Raw genomic sequence first — 19,516 nt, forward strand, 5'->3', positions numbered from 1 at the left:
TCAACAAAAAGAGAGGGAGAGAGAGAGAGATAGAGAGAGATAAAACATGAACGAGAAAGAAAAGGAAAGAAACCCTATTTGATAGAGAGAGAAAGAGATAGGAAAAATTTCCATGAGAGGATTCGACTCTGCAAGTTCTAGTTTCCTAGACTTGTTTGTTTATAATTCAAAAAGAAAAAGACCTGAAAAAATTTTTTAAAAAATCAACATCGCAGGAAAAAAGTTCAACACAATTTTTTGTCTCGAAAGTATTGTCAAGTATCCCATATCCGAGACTTAAAAAGTTCCGTTGGCCAGTAATGGTCGTTAAACTCAGAAAAGGACTAAAAATATTGAAAAATTTAACTTAAACAAAATCTTGCTAAAATTCAAAATATTTATATCTTAAGAATCAATTCATTGTCTTCAAAGACTATTCAGTATCCCCGTTTTAAGCCTGAAAGAGTTTCACAGGCTCATAAAGATCCATACACTTGAAACATAAAAATTTTCCAAAAATTTGAATAAAAAGTTTAAATTTTATCCAAAAATTACTAAACATGTAGTCTTTAAAAAAATGATCACTATCCAATTAACTCAATGCAGCAGCTTATTATCAAACCTTGAGGAGGTCCAAGGGTCCCTGGTGCCAGAAGAATTCAAAAACATTAAAAAAATTGCAAATAATTTGAAAAAATTGCTTAAATTCTTGATATTAAAGTCCTGAAAAGCATTCCATTACATCTATAAACTATGCAGCAACAAATTAGCAGACCCTAGATGAAGTTTCGTGGCTCCTGAGGCAAGAAAAAGCTAAAAAAAAAAACGACAAATAAATTTCAAAAAAGGCAATTTTTTAAAAAAATTCTAAAAAATTCTAAAACCAACAAACATTTTCCAGTAACTTATCAAACTTTAGCGGATGTTTTCTGATTCTTGAGATTCAAAAACATGAATAATGACTATAAATGTACAAAAAAACTGAAAAAAAATGGCAAAAATTGTCAAAAAAATGAAAAAAAACTTGTGATGGTTAAATCGTGCGAGGCATTCCATTACATCTATAAATTATACAGTAACCTATTTTCAAACACTAGAGGAGTTCCTTGGCTTTTGAGGTTGAAAGAAACTAAAAAACGACAAAAAAGTTTCAAAAAAACTCAATTTGTCAGTTCCTTACTATCAGACCCGTTAGGATGTCTTCAGGCCCCCGGCTCTGGATAGACCTGAATAAGGAAAAATGCCAAAAAAAAAAATTTAAAACTGCACATTTTGACAAATGCTAAAACTCGTGTTGTTAAAACGTTGAAACCATTCAATTGCAATAGAAACTATGCAGTAACCTATCATTAAAACCTGGAGGAGGTCCCTTGATACCTAGGGCTGAAAAATCAAAAACGTTAAAAATTTTCAAAAACCTTGAAAAAATTGGAAAATAGTATAAATTTGCGTGTACGGGGGGTGCACCGTATGCGTTTAGTTTCTTATGAATTAGTACTGAAAGTTGATTTTACTCTTGAAAATGCTCTGACTGAATGTTAGGTACGGGTACTAACTTTTCCAGGATTAAAACCAGCGAACAACTTTCGGCTGGCACCCGAGGACATTCTGTGAGCTCCTTGGGCCAGCAGCTCAGGTTGTGTCAATCTGCCAGAACTGCGGCTAGGGTTCAGAACAGGACTGTCAGTCAAGGCACGACTGGAGTCCGAATCTGTCAAGTTTTGCTGATCAGCGTGGTATGTCCTCCTCCGGGATCTCAAGTCGCTCAGGCTAAAATATTACCCAATTCAACAAAGTTTGAATGCAGTAAACCTTTACAGCACTCTACCCCATTTAAATATCTCATCAACTCAGGAAGAAAATCAGTCTACCTAAGACATTACCAATTAGAGACACTGAGGCTCGAGATGTCAAAAAGGTCACTACAACTACATGAAAAATAGACATTGACATCGGTGAATCATTACTGAATTGATGACAACATTGAAGTAAAAGTACAAAATAGATACAGTTATTTGGGCATCAAATTGAGTTTCGAATTGCTTTAGATTTCCAGCAACATGCAGAACGTGCTCTTTAATAAAGAGAAAACAGAAGCTGACGTGCTAGGAGAACTGAATTTTCGACAGATATTTCAATTTGATATGTTTGCGTCATGCTAAACACTATATAAAACATATCCCGCAGATTGCCGGAAAAATGCCGCCGCTGACGCGCTAGACGAACATCAGGATTGAAACAGAAAAAGAAAACATGCCCGGAAAACTGCCGGAAAATAGCCGCCGTTGATTCCCATAACCAAAATTGGGATTAAAAGAAGAGAAAAATAATAAAAGATTTTTTTAGAAAAACAATACCAAAGTGCGAACTAATTTGATGTTATTTAGTAGTTGAACATTCTCTTCTTTCATAGTTAGACGATACACGAGCTAGTATCAATACCAATAAGCATTAGAGATGGTAACCAAGACTTATCTAAAAATGGGCTCTATGGGTTTATTCCGTTTCTATTTCTGATTTCGTTTTTTTGATACTGACTCTGTTCGTTTTGAATTCCTTTCCTGAGCAAATGTCGAAAAACACTTCTAGCAGAATGAGAGAAGAGTGAAACTGGCCTAGAGAAGCCAAACAGATATCACACAAAATGTTGAACAATCTGTGAACTAAGACAAAGCGAAAAAATTGCCCCTAGCGAAAATAAAAAACCACTAGCGAGAAATGTAAATATGATTCTAACAAAAAACTGGGCCTAGAATGAACTATGAATGGATCGAGAAAACCATTTACAAAAAAATCCAACCCAAGAATAAAAACTGCAAAAATCACAGTGAAATTGCCGCATAAGAACAAAAAACCACTAGCGAGAAAGTGAATTTCTGTTCAACCACCGTTTTCTCACTCTAAATTAGAGCAAAAAATTCACGCCTTAAAACCACTCGCTTTTTCGCTCCACTTGCTGTTTCGGCGTGACCAAAATCACTACTGTAGTTTGAACAAAAATCATGAAAATGTGTGAACATAGCCGGAAGAATTAGCTTCTCAGCTTCTAAACCGAAAGCTATTAAGCTTAATATTAATGTCAGCTGGCAATCGCTGTAAAAAAACATTGATAGCACAATGCACTATGATTTAATGAGCGGGCTTGATCGGTTTATCCGGTTTCTCTTTTGACATTGACCGTTTTCACTACTTTGCGTAATTAAATGCGTGAAAGAATTTAAAATGCAGTTGAAACAGTGAGTGGGGAGTCAATCGTGAAGATCGTGACTTATGTAAAACGAAAAACGTGATCAAAGGTAAGCCGAATTAAAAAACATAGCAGGACAAGTCTTGAAACAATTCCAATAATTTATATTGTCTAAACAAAAATCTAGAATGGACTATGAATGGATTGGAAAAATCAATTACGAAATCCCATCTAAAAAAATTTTTTTAAAAAAGTAAATATCGAAGTCAGATTGCTGTATGTGAACAAAAAAACCACAAACGAGAAAGCGAATTTTCGTTCAAACGCCGTTTTCTCACTGCTTTGAAAATAGAGTGATAAATTCATGCCGTGAAACCACTCGCTTTTTCGCTCCACTTCCTGTTTCGGCGTGCCCAAAATCACTACTATTTGACTTCAAAACTGATGAAAATGTGTAAACAGATCTTTAAAAAACGACAGCGCTCCAATACAACTCAAATTCTTATTGCAAGAAAAGGAGAGCGCGTAAATAATAGCCGGTGAGAGGCTGACGGCGGCTATTAAACATAAACTCCTTTGATAGAGGTTCGATGCCTTGCAAGCCAAGTGCAACGAGCTAAACACAAAACCTAAACAAAAATTTCTGAACCTAATTTTTATGTAACAAATGAGCTCCGAAAAACGCAACCAAGGACTTAAATTCACCCTATCTTGACTTGAGCGGCTAACTGAAGAGATGGATGAAATAAAGCTCTTTATCAAAAAAAAACTTGAAGTTGTAGAAAGTAGCCATACCAATACTCTTCAAATCGTTGAAATAAATAATGCCGTCGCAGCTTTCTTGTTGTTAATCATAAACCTGCCTTGTACTTGATAGTTCAAAAAAGAAAACTTTGAAACTTCGAGGATCAAAACGTACAAGCTTCTGGTACGCGGATTGCCAAACTCCAGCTTCATGATGACAGCAACTAAAAAAACGTTCGAAACAAAACATACACGGCAGATTGCCGGAAAATTCTCACCCCGAACTGCCATTGGGATTGAAAAAAAAACTGAACATTGATTTCTGAACAAAAACCATTTTTAAGAGCGTTATTTTAATTTCATTTCGTTGCCAGACATATTACTGCTCCTTAATGAAAGGAAACAGGGGGCTAGCATCAACACTAATAAGCATTAGAGACAGCAACTAAGAACAAAGTTTATGTAGCTGACATCTAAAAATGGGCTCCATGTGTTTATCCTGTTTCTATTCTTGATTTCGTTGTTTATGACTTTGTTCATTTTAGATTGCTTTGCTGGGCAACTGCTGCTTAAAAAATTTTAGCACAACGGAAAAATGCCGCCACTGACGCGCTATACGAACGTCAGGATTGAAGCAGAAAAAGAAAACAAACCCGGAAAATTGCCGCCGTTGATTCCCATAACCAAAATTGGGATTGAAGATATAATAGTTTGTCTAAAAGATAAAAATAGTTTGTTTAACTTAATTTAATTTGTTTAATTTGTTTCTCGACTAACCTAGAGAAAACTATTTCACGCGAAACGTCGAAAAAGCTGCAAGGTAAAACGAAACAAAATCCTGATACAATTCAAAAATTAGCATTGACTAAACAAAAATCTAGACCTAGAAAGGACGAAAAAATGGAAACATACCCGGCAGATTGCCGGAAAATAGCCGCCGTTGATTCCAATAAGCATGATTGGGATTGAAAGAATAGAAGATATTGAAAAAAAAGATTTTTGTACAAAAACATTTTTTAAGTCCGATTTATTTTGATGGCATTTCGTAGTTGAAGATAACGTACTTCTGTTTCTTAGAGAGAGGCTACAGGGGCTACTATCAATACCAATAAGCATTAGAGATGGTAACTAAGACTTATAGGAACGACGTTCAAATAGCGGGCATCTAAAATTGGGCTTTATGGGTTTATCCCGTTTCTACTTCTGACTTCAATTTTTTATACTGACTCTGTTCATTTTGAATTGCTTTGCTGAGCAACTGATGTTCAAAATCACTTTTAGCAGAATGAGAGAAGAGAGAAACTAGCCTAGAGAAGTCAAAAAGATATCACGCAAAATGTTGAAAAAGCGGCAAAATGAGGTAAAGCGAAAAATTTTTTTATTCGACGAAGTAAAAAAAAAAAAAAATAGGAGCGCTATAATAGCCGGCTGAGAAGATGAGGCGGCTATTAATGAGCAAACGACGTAGAAAAAAATTGCCAAAAGCAAAAATCGAAGTCAAATGGCCTTATGTGAACAAAGAATCACAATGAGGAAAGCGATATTTTGTTCAAACATCGTTTTCTTATACTTTGATATTAGAGACAGGAAAATTCACGCCCCAAAACACTGCACTCATTTTTTCGCTCCACTTCCTGTTTCGGCGTGACCAAAATCAGGTTTGCGCGTGAGCACAGATCTTAAAAAACGTAGCCGGGAGAATTCCGGAAGCTTAGTTAGAAAACTGACGGTCCATCCCGACCTGATGCACCTCAAAAGAACTGTCGGAAAGACTTTGTAATACATGAATACAGGTAGTTCGCAACAAACTATTACCAACTGAAGGACAATGTCTAAAACGAAAAACCGAGCAAGGTTCACAAAGAAAAAACCGAGCAAGGTTTACAACGAAAAAACCGAGCAGGTGGAAGCTGAAGGAAAACAGAAAAATAATATTCTCTCACAAAAACGCCATTGACGCAATTGAGATTATGTACATCAGGACTGAAACATAAAAAAATACAAGAGATAGAAATTGACAGAAATTTTTGTTTTTCTTTTTCAGTGTCAAAAAGTTCTAATTTGGCTTCAAATTGTTCTAAGGTATTAAGGTATTGAGCTTAATACTAATGTCAGCTATCAATCGCTCTAATGAACTTAAATTACCATATGCACTATAACTTAATGACCGGGCTTTATCGGTTTAACCCCTTTCTTTTGATTTTGCTCTTTTCAGATTGACCGTATTCAATACATTGCGTAATTCAATGAGTAAAAAAATTTTAAATTAAAAAATAACTGAAAATTGACACAAAATGTAAATTTCACCTCATAGGATCAAAAATGATTTCAAATCATTAACGTTAGTTAAGATAATTGAAAGAAACACTATTGACTGAAAGAGTTAACTAAACTGCTTTGAAAAAGTTGCACAAGATCAAAGAATTTTTCTCGCTCAGCGTTTCCCACTCTCTCTCAAAAATGTGAAATGAACAGAAACTCACTCACTATTCGCCGTACACATTAATTAGTTCAGCTCTTGACCTAAACACTTAGTTTTCACGTTCGGCATTGACTTTCACATCCTGTCTGAAATACACTCCAAAAAAGACGCTCTGCCAATACTCTTCAAGTCGTTAAAAAACAGAAAGCGTTCTTCCAATTCTTTGAATTGTCAAAAATTAGGAGCGCAATAATAGCCGGCTGAGAAGATGAAGGCGGCTTTTAAACACCAACAGCTGAAATCATTAAATTTGCCACACTCAAAGCAGAGAAACTCATGGCAACAAAGATTTGGGAAGCCATTAGGGATAGATTCCGACAGTTAGAATCTCTCTAACTAAAGCTATATGCAGACATTAGCTTCAAGATTGGTTTAAAATACAAGAGGATAGATCAAAGAAACATTCATTTACTACAACTATTTAAATACACTGGATAACTCACAAGGTTGACGGATCATGCAGAGACTCATAAAGACTTTCATCGTCAATAGTTTCATACCAGTTCGAGTTCCCGTCATTAGCGAAGTCTGCGGTCAACTCTTCTTCAATTCTAGAGCGAATTGTTTGTTCATTTTGGGACACTGCTATCATAGACCTTAGAAGGGAAGGGCAACTGTTTCATTTTAACTCCAGATAAAAAGGAAAAAAAACCCTGAAACGCTAGCTTTAATATTGCAATTGTACGAGCTAGAGGTATATCTTATACCCACGATATCTCAATCATTTTCAAAGTAAAAAAAAATTGTTTATAATATGTTATAGTTTTCGCATTCGTTATTCCATTAGCTTGAAGTTCCGATATAAAAAACAATAGCACCAAAGAGAATAATTTCAGCTATGACAATTCGTTTTCAATTGTATGTCGTAATTTTAAATCTCTTTCCTTAGATTGAGAGCGGTAAAAAAAATGGATTCCAAATAAAAAATGACGCAAAGTTGAGCACATTTCAAAACTTGAAGTTATAATAAAAGAAATTTAAATTTTTAACACATTGGACAAACGAAACAGTTCCCTTTGATTCTGCCCGTTGATATGTCTGTTATAGCTACGAGAAGCGTCGGACGATAGATCTTCCACAAAATGAGGAGAACCATTTTGACTATTTTCCTCCATTTTTTGATGATGAGGTGAGAAAAGCGACGATGCTCTCGAGTTTTGAGAGGACCTCTCCCAAATTATCCAAGGTAAGCTTGAGCGCATAGCAAAAATTTGAGATTTAAATTTCCGAGTGTCTTGTTTAAAAATGACACCGCAGAGGTATACCAGAAAGAAAGAAAGAATTTATTTATCCAGTATATCATCAACAACAATGACAGAATGCGAAACAACAGAATGCATGGAAAATAGGCTGATTTTAACCTCGTGTATTTCGATTACCGTTAAGTTTGAGAAAGCAGACCACATTTTTTGCAACTACTTTCCACTATTTTTCGGAAAATAGTTACACAACTTCAAAAACAGCATAGCGTGCGAATGTAACCCAATTACGCATATTTCTGGAAAAACCAATATATTAACATAGCGATATGGAATTTAGTTAAACGCTCGGTCAAAATTGACCGGGACGATTTAGGAATACCTCTGCGGTGTAATGACTGACGCGTTGCCACTATTGACAAAATCAGCTCTTTGATGAAAAAACGCAGAAACATTTTCTCCCTTTGCCCTTACCGACCATCATTTGAACAAAATAAATCTTTATAATAATATGAATATAATCAACTTTCAGTTATACCACTTATAAAGCTAGGCAAACAAAAAAGCTTGCAATTAATTATGAATGACAAAGTTAATTTTTATCAGCAGATTTTGTACTTGTCTCCACAAGATAACGAAAACAACTTCAAGAGCAGAGAGCGATTCCCACTTTTGTTACCATACAACCCACTCAACTTGTTCTCAACAAAAAGGTGAGTGTGCAATGTCAGGATAAAATACCCATTATGCCAAAATAGCGAACAATTTGCTCCTTGTTAAATTCTATATCGCCAGTCAAAAATCTAAGGTATAATTCGTACCTGTCTGAAGCGTTGTTTTCAACCTCAATCGTCAAGTCCTTCCCACTTTGTCGCATTTGCGTGATACTTCTCCAGTCGTAACTCTAAAACAGTGAGAGCACATCAACCGGAAGGGTGGAATTATTAGGTGTCGAGTTATTAGGTCAATAAGCGAACGTGATAAAAAAAACTTGTTCAACTAATCTGATTGGCTAAGAAATTCCCAACATTGTAATATTATGCGCTCATTCAGTCAACACTCAAAATAGTCTCTTTTTAAAATGTTTTGTGTATTGGCCACACTTCGCAGGCCAAAGCCATGCCAAAACATTTTGATTCCTATTTATTATATCTATATTGATTATAATTCTGATGCTATAATTTCTCTATCTTGTGCATCTGATGCTTTAATTTTTGACTACTGTCAGGATTTATAAATATACATAGGAGTTGACTTGCTGCCCCCGAGTTGACCGACTAACCTTTTAGGGGAGGGGCTTTCTTTTAATTGACCTCTTTTTTGCCTATCACAACCGAACGTGGAATTAGCACACACATCAAACAAATTTAATTCTTTTCAGCTTGAGGGAATTTTGAAGCACATTTGACAAAAACTTGCACAGCACATTTTAAAACATGGTAGTTATGCTGCGCAAATTATTCAGCGCCGAGCCAAACATTCCGGCAGATTGCAGCCGAAAATAGCAGCCATAGAATAGCGGCCTTCCATGGAATTGAAGCAACTAAAGAAATAAGATACACAGATTGACCACCAGCCCTTTAATAGACCACTAGGATTTTTGGGTTAAACTCGGACTGTCATTTGTATGAGACAAACACGCTCTTTTAGGAAAAACCCTAATAAACATTTTCAGAATTAATTTTCCAAATCAAAAACTCAAGACTCTACTCAATATTCAGGGCATATACGTTTGGCACTACTTAGATGCACACTATTGATCATTAACTAGTAAATGTTCATAAAATTTAAATTTCATTAAGTGAGTTAAGAAGTCATTTTTTTAGTGAGGTAAGTCAAGCATTTGAACTAAAAGCAGAACAAATGACGTCACGCACTGCAAATTTTAACTGCATAGCAGTAGAAGTAACTGAAATTGTAAAGCCAATGGCAGCAGGAATTATCGATGGAGACGACGAATTAAAAAAAACACGATGTCCCCAATAATAGCCGCAACCGCTTCGCGGCTATTAAGCAGAAACAAAAAAATATTTCCCAAGTCTATAATGAAAAATTTCAATCATGGTACGTTTGCCTTTTATTAAACCTCATTACCGTCCCTCAAAATAAGTAATAAAGCGGCTATTCCTGAGAAACTAAGCGAGAAAACGTTCTTAACCATCCAAGGCCGATAAAATTTCTCAATCAAAATATGGTACCAAAACACGTTTGAGACAATTAATGTTATATATGCATAAAATTTTTGTTCTTTTTTGAAGGAACCAAGTAAACTGAAAGCATAACCGTTAGGTTAAATACTACATTGTAAAAACATCAAATTATAAATCACCATGCGTTATTAGTAATTAAATATGATGAGCACACTGAGGCTGTTCTTATGTGCTTGTAAATATTAAAATAAGATTTAAAAGAACCAATATGTCTATTGTCAGTTATTTTTCAAATAGTAATATTTGTTTTTGCTGGAGTCCTGATTTTTGGCGTCCATTAATTTTGCTTTTTGCTTCTCTATGTTTTCACCGCGATATTTCTTAATTGCATTCAAAAATTGAGAATATGAAGAGGGTTGAATAGTGGGCGGCGTGTAAGTAGGTAGATTTTCTATGAAAAATTGCAGGAAATAACGCGGGAGTCAAAAACATCAAAGCTTGAACTGAAGGTACATCTGTCATCTACATTCCGTAGCAATTGTAAACATAACCGGCTCGGAAAATAGCCGCCGTTGACGCGCTTGATGCACATCGGGACAAACAGAAAAAGAAAAATAGAAGAGACAATTTGATCGAATTTCCTGTTTTTTTAGCGTCAAAAAGTGTTCCAATTTAGCGTGCAGTTTCAGATAAACTCTAAAACTATACTTAATGTCAGCTAATAAAAACTAAACTCAGCCGGCAGATTGCGGAAAATAGCCGCCATTGAAGCGCTTGATGCACATCGGGATTGAAACAGAAAAAGAAAAATTTACCTCTTTTTCTGTTTTTCCTTCAGAGCCAAAAAGTGTTCTAATTTGGCGTCCAGTTCCAGTTAGATTCTAAAACTGTACTTAATTAAGCTATTAAGCTTAATACCAATGTCAGCTAGCAAACACTAACGAACTTAATGACTGACCGGGCTTTATCGGTTTATCGCGTTTCTTTTGATTTTGCTCTTTTGACGCCGACAGTAATCATCACATTGCGTAATTCAATTCGTGAAAGAATTTATTTAAAATCCATTCAGTTGAAACAGTGAGTGAAGTAAGTCAGAAGTCAAACGTGAAAATTGTGACTTATGTAAAACGAAAAACGTGATCAAAAGGTAAAGCGAATTTAAAAAACCATAACAGGACAAGTCCTGACGTACAATTCAAAGAATTTTCATTGACTAAACAAAAAACTAGACCTAGAACGGACTATGAGTGAATTGGGAAAACCATTTCTTAAAAAATCAGATGAAAACAAGAAAACAAGGAAAAATAATGTCAAAATGCAGCTAGCGAGAACAAAAAACAACTAGCGAGAAATGTCAATCTGATTCTCACAAAAAACTAGGCCAGTATTGAACTATGAATGGATTGGGAAAACCACTTGGAAAAAATCCAATCCAAAAAATCGAAAAAACAGTAAACATCAAAGTGAAATTGCCGCATGTGAACAAAAAAACCACTAGCGAGAAAGCGAATTTTTGTTCAAACACCGATCTCTCACTCTACTTTAAATTTAGAGCAAAAAAATATCACGCCACAAAACCAATCGCTTTTTCTCTCCATTTCCTGTTTCGGCGTGACCAAAATCACTACTCCAACTTCTTCAAAAATCATGAAAATGTGTGAACATATCTTTAAAAAAAGACAACGCCCAAATACAATTAAATTCTTTGAATTGTAAAAAATTAGGAGCGCCTAAATAATAGCCGTTAAGAAGCTGATAGCGGTTATTAAAAACATAGCTAGCAGATTGCCAGAAAACAGCCGAAATAGCTTCGTAGCTCTGCAATCTCAAAAACATAGTAAAAGAAAGACGAAAATTATTTTTTCATGAAATGCTGAGATTTTACCTATTCATATTTTGATTATGAATCTGTATAACTTATTGCTGCTTCTATTAGCTCTTAAATAACCTTCAATCAGAGTGACACACACTCACCTGACCTTATCTCTTTGTATTAAATTTTTTTAAAAAAAGTCATTTTTGAGAGTGAGGTAAGTCACGTGTGACCAAAAATGTAATCAAGCGAATGAAAAAAAATCTCGCTCCACTAAGAGTGGAAAATGACGTCACGCACGCAATTGAGTTAAAATCGCAAGAACGAATTAACAAAAAGCAGATTTGAAGTGGTTATGACGTTATACGGTCATAACAAAAATCTTACCGAAATAAAAAAAAAAACATAGCAGAGCAAGTCCTGACGTACAATTCAAAAAAATTTCATCGACTAAACAAAGACTAGACCTAGAACAGACTATCAGTGAATTGGGAAAACCATTTCCAAAAAAACTGATCAAAATAAAAAAAAGAAAAACAGAAAATCAAAGTTAAAATGCCGCATGTGAACAAAAAAACCACTAGCGAGAAAGGGAAATTTGGTTCAAACAAAAAAAACTAGGCCTAGAATGAAATATGAATGGATAGGGAAAACTATTAAAAAATCCTATCCTAAAATTCGAAAAACAGTAAAAAATCAAAGTGAAATTGCCGCAAGTGAAACAAAGAATCACTAGCGAGAAAGCAAACACCATTTTCTCACTCTACTTTAAAATTAGAGTTAAAAAGTTTCACACCGCTAAGCTACTCGCTTTTTCGCTCCACTTCTTGTTTCGGCGTGACCAAAATCACTACTCCAATTTGACTTCAAAAATCATGAAAATGTGTGAACAGATCTAAGACAGTGCCCAATACACTTCAAATTCTTTGAATTATAGAAAAAACCATGAGAAGGCCAATAAACATAGCTGGCAGATTGCCAGAAAATAGCCTCAATGGATCAAAAATCTGTATAAGTTATTGCTGCCTCTATTAGCTGATCTCAAATAACATTCATTTAGAGTGACACACACCTATTTGACCTTATCTCTTTGAATTAAAGTAAATAAAAGTCAATTTCAAAGTGAGGAAGTCATTTTTGAGTGAGGTAAGTCAAGTGTGACCAAAAATTTAATCACGCGCATGAACAAAAAACTCGCTCCACGAAGAGCGAAAAATGACGTCACACATGCAATTCAGCTGAAATTGCATGAACGAATGAACAAAAAGTGGCTGTGACGTCATATGGTCGTAACAAAAATCAAGACGACGAAATAAAAAAACATAGCAGGACAAGTCCTGACGTACAATTCAAAGAATTTTCATTGACTAAACAGAAAAACTAGACCTAGAATGGACTATGAGTGAATTGAGAAAACCATTTAAAAAATCAGATCAAAAAATAAGAAAAAAGAACAAAAAATCAATCTCAAAATGCCGCATATGAACAAAAAAACCACTAGCGAGAAATGAAAATTTAATTAAAACAAAAAACTAGGCCTAGAATGAGCTGTGAATGGATTGGGAAAACCGTTTAGAAAAAAATCCGATCCAAAAATCGAAAAAACAGTAAAAATCAGAGTGAAATTGCCGCATGTGAACAAAAAACCACTACCGAGAAACCGAATTTTTGTTCAAACACCATTTTCGCACTACTTTAAAATTAGAGCGAAAAAAATTCACGCCGCAAAACCACTCGCTTTTTCGTTCCATTTCCTGTTTCGGCGTGACCAAAATCACTACTCCAATTTGACTTCAAAAATCATGAAAATGTGTGAACAGATCTTAAAAAAAAAGACAGCGCCCCAATACAATTCAAACTCTTTGAATTGTAAAAAGCCAAGAGAAGGCCAATAATAACCCCAGCTATCGCTGTGCGGCTATTAATAATAGACCTTACTATCGCTAAGCGGCTATTAAAAACCTGAAACAATGTCGATTCTTACCGCATCTTGTTTCATCACCGCAGCAGACATCAAGCGCTGCACATGGTTTTCGGCATACTCTGTTGTCACCCGACCCCACTGTTGCAACCCCGACACCCCAATTCCAAGCCATGCCTCCCTAGTCACCCCTCCCCCAGACCCGGGTGGAGGGACTGATTTGCACTTGACTGGGTACAGATGCAGTCCGTACGTGGGCAGTGTTTGTACAAGATGCATGTAATCATAGACACACTCTTCTCTCGTTTTGCCATTCAGGCGCTGATGCCACAGTGAAATTTGCCTCAAGCTGAAAAAAACCGGGTAAAATGCGGATCATTGAATGTGACCTAATTTAATACACTTAAAAAACTCTTAATATGTACGGCTTCAAATTGGCCCAAAAAGCTGTTGAGCTCAAAATAAAATCAAACAGAAATTTGGAAACTAGCATTCACTTATGAACAGTGGAAAAAATTGAAATTTCTCATTTGAGTCCCAAGTCACAGTTACTCCCCCAAGGAATACAATCATTCAAAATTGACATTTGAACCTTTATATTTAGTAATTATAAGGGCTGGTACCACCTCACATCAGTCTATGTCACCCATTTTGTTCAAAAATGATAAAAGAAAAATTGTTCACAGGTAAAAGGAACAAGTTTCGAAGTGCGGAACCTTTTATCAGTTGTATAAAACTAACCAAGTCCTTTTCAATTCTGCAGTTGTCTCTGATGGAAAGAAAACAAAACTCTCTTCTGAAAGTGATATCTCCGTTTGCTCCTCACTGAAACAAAAATCAGCGAACCGTTAAATATTTAAGACTCAGTTAAATAAGAGACTTTTTGTTCTTTGAGTTCAGCTACATACAAATTCGAATAAAAGATTCAATTAGATTATGCGACAATCAAAAGTCAAGAGATATTGGTTAAGCAAAAATTTTGCATTAAAAAGGACAAAGAATAGAATCATTGCTTCAACTTCGTTTAACAGCAACTAATTGGTCTCAGGATTAAAAACATGCCTGATTATTTATCCAGGTTGCAAAGTGACTTTGGATTGATTCAAACTGTGTTAATTCTGTCTGGGGCGTGATCATTTAGGTTAACCGAGAAACGAAAAACCGTTAAACTACAACAACATTTCATACCTCTGCTTCACGGATCTTAACATCGCCAAACTTCTAATCCTCAATTCACTTTCCGATGAAATTTAAGATCAATAGAAGAAGCAAAAACTCATAGCAGAAGTGATCCACAGAACTGAATGAAAGACCTCACTATCAGGCTTGTTACAAAAATAGTCCTCGAAAATCAACTAAATAAGATAAAACAAAACAAAAAGAGCAGAAAACTATGAAACAAAATTAAGAGAAAAAAATGGTCTCATGTCAACAGGTTCAGTAGGTACAAGTTGAATAATCGTTACAAAAAAATAACGATCATTGGAAACCTCAAGCGACCTGTCATTTGTGCGACCCAGAGAATCAACAAGAAAATTTAGCAACATTTTGAAAAAAGGGTACAAGTTCTTAAAATCAATGCCTACAAACTGAAACCTTTAATGAGATAAACCTATATCTCATTAAAAAGCCTATGGGATTGTTCATAAATGACACTCGGTGTAAAGGCAACAAAATGAACAGAGCCAGCAGATTGCCGGAATAGCTGCGATATAGACTTAGGCAATGCAAAATATTTAGCAACAAATACAGAATTGATCGAGCTGCTGATACAGATACATATTTTAAACATAACCGACTAAACGTCGAAAGAATTGCTCTCTAACGACTAGTGGGAGCTCTAATCAATTACAGCCTGCTTCAGTCAGGGGGGCTAAATGGGACTAAGAAGTTCAATATTGCGCTTCAAATAACCACATTATAGGCTAACATATACCACTATTAAGATTTAAAGTGAAAAATGGCACCAGTTTCGGCGCACTGTTCATTTGACTTTTTTGTATTAAAATGCCGCCAATTGAAATCAGCTGTTTGAAATCGTGATTGAGAGAGAATTTCAGATCACGCCAAACGCAAAAAGTCAAGGGCGTAAAAGTCACTCGAAAAGTCAAAACGGTCAAGAGAAAATTTTGCAAAAAAAGACAAGTTTACAATAATTGCTTCTCTACGAGAGCAATTAAAAACAAAATGTTTGTCAAGTTGTTTCCGAAAAAAACCAAAACTCACGTTATTTTGGCCGCCATGCTTTATTATAAGCAGCCTTCTTATATAGGATTCCTTTATTAGACTCGAAGTTTAAAAAAGTAATTTAGAACATTAGGCAAATCATTTACGGTGAAAAAATTTGTCACAAAACTTAGTTCACTTTCAATTAGCTTAAGATGACATCACGCACAAAAGAAGCAAGAGGGCAGTGAAAAAATAGAATAAATGCGTGAACAAACCCAATCTTTTAAGGTTTGTGGCATGACACAACGTAAAAGAGAATAAGAACGGCAGACGAAGAAACAAGAGCAACACTAAGAGCACCTCAATATAGCTTCGATAAGCTTACAGTTTGCAGATAATTCGTCAAAAGAATATCAAAGTCATTAAAACAATTGGTTAAGGGTTTCAATAAATCCAATTACACCTGACTTGAAAGCCGATGACGAATGTAAAAAAATATTCAATGAAAAGGCAACAAAACTAAAAAACATCGATTATTCCACTTTTTGTAAAGTATGCCAATATCACAATTTCTGGTCTGTAAAGAACCCAAACAAGTTTATTCATGCTCTAAATGAGGACATCTAGCAATATTTAAGAGTATTTATGAAGATATCGCAAGAAAAATAAAGTAAAAAAAGTCAAGTTGCCCCACGTGAAAAATTCTATCAAAAACCTAGAAGATGCCCACCCAAGCACTAACAAAATTTCTGTCAATAATAATGAGATAACAGAAAGTATCGCAGACCATTAAAAGCCAGAAACCACTTCTCTTCACAAAATCAAATAGTCTGTCAAAAAAATTTCTCTTATTCAAGGTGATTTGAAAAGAAGCGGAGCTAAAAAAAAATAATGAACAAAACCTAAATCTGACATAAAGTAAAATTTTGGAAAATCTCTAGGAATTGGAGTTCCAAAATAACTATTTTACACACTGTGGGCAGAGTTTATCACAAAATCGACTAAACGAAACATAAGAAATTTAACCTTACAGAATGTGAAAAGAAAAAATACAAAAGCCGCTTTGAAAAGAAAACGACGTTTTGAAAAAAAAATTGCAAAATGAATTCTAAATTGCGTTGAAACAGTGAGTGAGGTAAGTCTGAAATCGAACGTGAAGTTCGTGACTTATGTAAAACGAAAAATTAAACCCAATGGTAAAAATGAACTTGAAGAAGGAGAGCGCCTAAAAATTAGACTTTAGGTGGCTGACGGCGGCATTTAAAAATTATTCAAAAGCAAAAAAATATCTCGGAATTGCCTCTCAAAGAATACACTTTGATTCAAAATGTTAAAACCAATAGCAAAGCAAGCCTGATAGCAAAAAAAGCAATTACTTGGGAAAAACTCCTAGGGACAACAAGTGTCTTCAGTTCTCAATAAAAGTGGTAAAACACTGATCCAAAATATAATAAGTATGAAAAACTTTCAAAATGCAAAAATGTAACAGAAGTCATCTCACATGGCGAAAAAACATTAACGCTATTAAAACAAAAATATATTCTATTTCCAATTTAAGCGTCTCAAGAGAATACATACCCCGCAGATTGCCTGAAAATAGCCGACAATGATTCTCATAACACCAATTGGGATTGAACAAAAATAGAAGAAATCAAGAACAACATAATTAAGATAAGTGCGATCTAATTTGATGTCATTCCATGGTTAGACATACACTTGTTTCTTAATGAGGGAATGAAGGAGGTAGAAACAAAACCAATAAGAATTAGAGACGGTAACTAGGACATATTAGAACAAAGTAACGTGCATCTATTATTGTGCTTTATGGGTTCATCCAGTTTCTGTTTACATTTTGTGTTTTACCAACTCTGCTAACACTAGAGTGTTTTGCTGAGCAACTGATATTTTTTGAGCCGAATGGGAGAAGAGTGTAACTAGCCCGGGGATTTCAAAAAGATTTCCCGCAAAATGTTGATTAAGCTGTGATCTGAAGTAAAGCGAAAAAAAATTGTCTTCGACGAAGTAAGAGAAGGCCTGAAAATATGAGGGCAGCTATTAAAAACTTGGAACCAAAATACTACTTCGTAGCAACAATACTTATTAAATATCTGTCGCTTAACTAACAAAAAACCAGCCAAAACTCTGTATAAACAGACGAAAATGAACGCAAAATGGACTAATATTACTCCTATTTCGTTAAAAAAACACAACTCACAGTCAATACTAATTATAACAAAAATTCACTAAATACAAAAAAAACCAAGACAGCAAAAGTACAAAAAAGCGTTCCACGGGCTATAATGGCAAAATTAGATCAAAATATCATCTATAGGTATATTATTTGCATCAGATAGTAAGAAATACTTCAAAATATAGCATTACTAGACAAAATATGTGCGACAGACACCCTTGGCTGAAAAACTTAAAGCTAAAAAACCGCTTTGAAAAACCTTCACGTGATCAAAAAATATCTCGCTTAGCCAATATTTTTTCAAACTAACAAGAATACTGCATGAACAAAAACTACTATCTCTCTCTCTCTCTCTCTCTCTCTCTCTCTCTCTTTTGCTCTGCTTTTGACTTATGTTAAGAAGATTGACTACCTTAACACTTGTTTTCACGTGCAACATTTGATTTAGCATTCTGTGGAAACAAAAGTCACCGATTTAAAAAAAATAGATCACAACAACTCCTATTCTAGTCGTAAAAGACATCGCCCAATGCAATTCAAAAATTGTTTTAACTGTAACAAAAAAGTGATAGCGCCTGAATAACAGCCGCTTAGAGGTTGACGGCGGCTATTTAAAATAAAACAGAAAACCATAAGAACCCTCTGAGTCTTAAAGACTCCAAAGAACATGACCGAATACGTCAGAGGAACTGCAATCAAGTGAGATGGTGGTATTAGAAACATTAGAAAACTCTTCCGAGATTTAAAAGGAAACACAAAATTTTTGAAAGAAAAACATAGCCGGCAGATTGCCGGAATAGCTGCGAAAGAATAGACCTGCGTGCCATATAATAGAGATAGAAACAGATACAGATCTAAATTGAAAAAAAAATCGACGCCGCTCAAAAAAACTAGGTAAAAAACATTCAGCCATAAATTAATAAAGCTTGTTATAATTCATTCCGCAGAAGCCTCTTATTAGGGACCTTTAATGCCTGCACTTAGGAGTTCCTTTGACCTTAAACAAATTCAAATTAAACTTAAGTTTTAAAGTGCAAAAGTCATTTTATAGAGTGAGGTAAGTCACGTATGATCAAAATCTAATCACGCAAATAAACTAAAAACTTTTGCTAAAGCGAGTGAGAAATGACGCCACGCGCGCAAATGCCGTTAATGAGAGGAAGAAGTCATTCAGAAAATTTGACTTTTTCAGCTTTGCTGTGTGAACAAATGTAAAACGAAAAAAGAGCGTCAGACGACGAAACAAAAAAAAAACCAAGAGCACCGCAATATAGCTTCGCTCAGCTTACAGCTTCGCAGCTATAATAAAACTTTCTAAAATCATTAATCAATCAAGCGAAAAACCAAATAAAAAAGACTAGCAAGACCCCAATAATTGCTACATACTTCATCGCACCAAATTATTTGATTGGTAAAAACCGAGAGAAAATCAATCCACTAGTACCGCAACTGAGCTACGCTCAGCTTACAGCTACAATAAAGAAGCCAGTTACGAGTTTGATGTCTTCGGCCATGAAAATTAACTCAACATGTGACAACCTATTTCGTGATTGCCGAAAAAGCACAAGCGTTCGATTTTTTGCCACATATTTATCACAAACCTTATATAGTTTCCGTTGCTTTCCTGCAAAGCTAGGGCAGTTAGCTGACACACTTGTTCCCAGCTGGCAACAAGGCTACC

General features: G+C 35.1%; 1 protein-coding gene across 4 annotated transcripts in view; it reads right to left on the reverse strand.

Moving 5' to 3' along the window:
- LOC142354268 (uncharacterized) overlaps positions 1-19,516 on the reverse strand; it is a 301,959-nt gene that overhangs the window by 84,004 nt on the left and 198,439 nt on the right. Inside the window, exons 6-12 of one of the 4 annotated variants that reach the window (XM_075406527.1) lie at positions 19,437-19,516; positions 14,217-14,300; positions 13,539-13,824; positions 8,413-8,495; positions 7,406-7,583; positions 6,836-6,987; positions 1,536-1,749 (exon numbers count right to left, since the gene is read on the reverse strand). In XM_075406527.1, coding sequence (XP_075262642.1) covers positions 1,536-1,749; positions 6,836-6,987; positions 7,406-7,583; positions 8,413-8,495; positions 13,539-13,824; positions 14,217-14,300; positions 19,437-19,516 — 1,077 coding nt within the window. The remainder of the gene's footprint in view (positions 1-1,535; positions 1,750-6,835; positions 6,988-7,405; positions 7,584-8,412; positions 8,496-13,538; positions 13,825-14,216; positions 14,301-19,436) is intronic. The other 3 variants (XM_075406529.1, XM_075406528.1, XM_075406530.1) reach the window with 3 other exon arrangements.

The sequence above is a fragment of the Convolutriloba macropyga genome, chromosome 15 (genome assembly GCF_964194025.1).
Source record: "Convolutriloba macropyga chromosome 15, txConMacr16.3, whole genome shotgun sequence".
NCBI classification, from domain to species: domain Eukaryota; kingdom Metazoa; phylum Xenacoelomorpha; order Acoela; family Convolutidae; genus Convolutriloba; species Convolutriloba macropyga.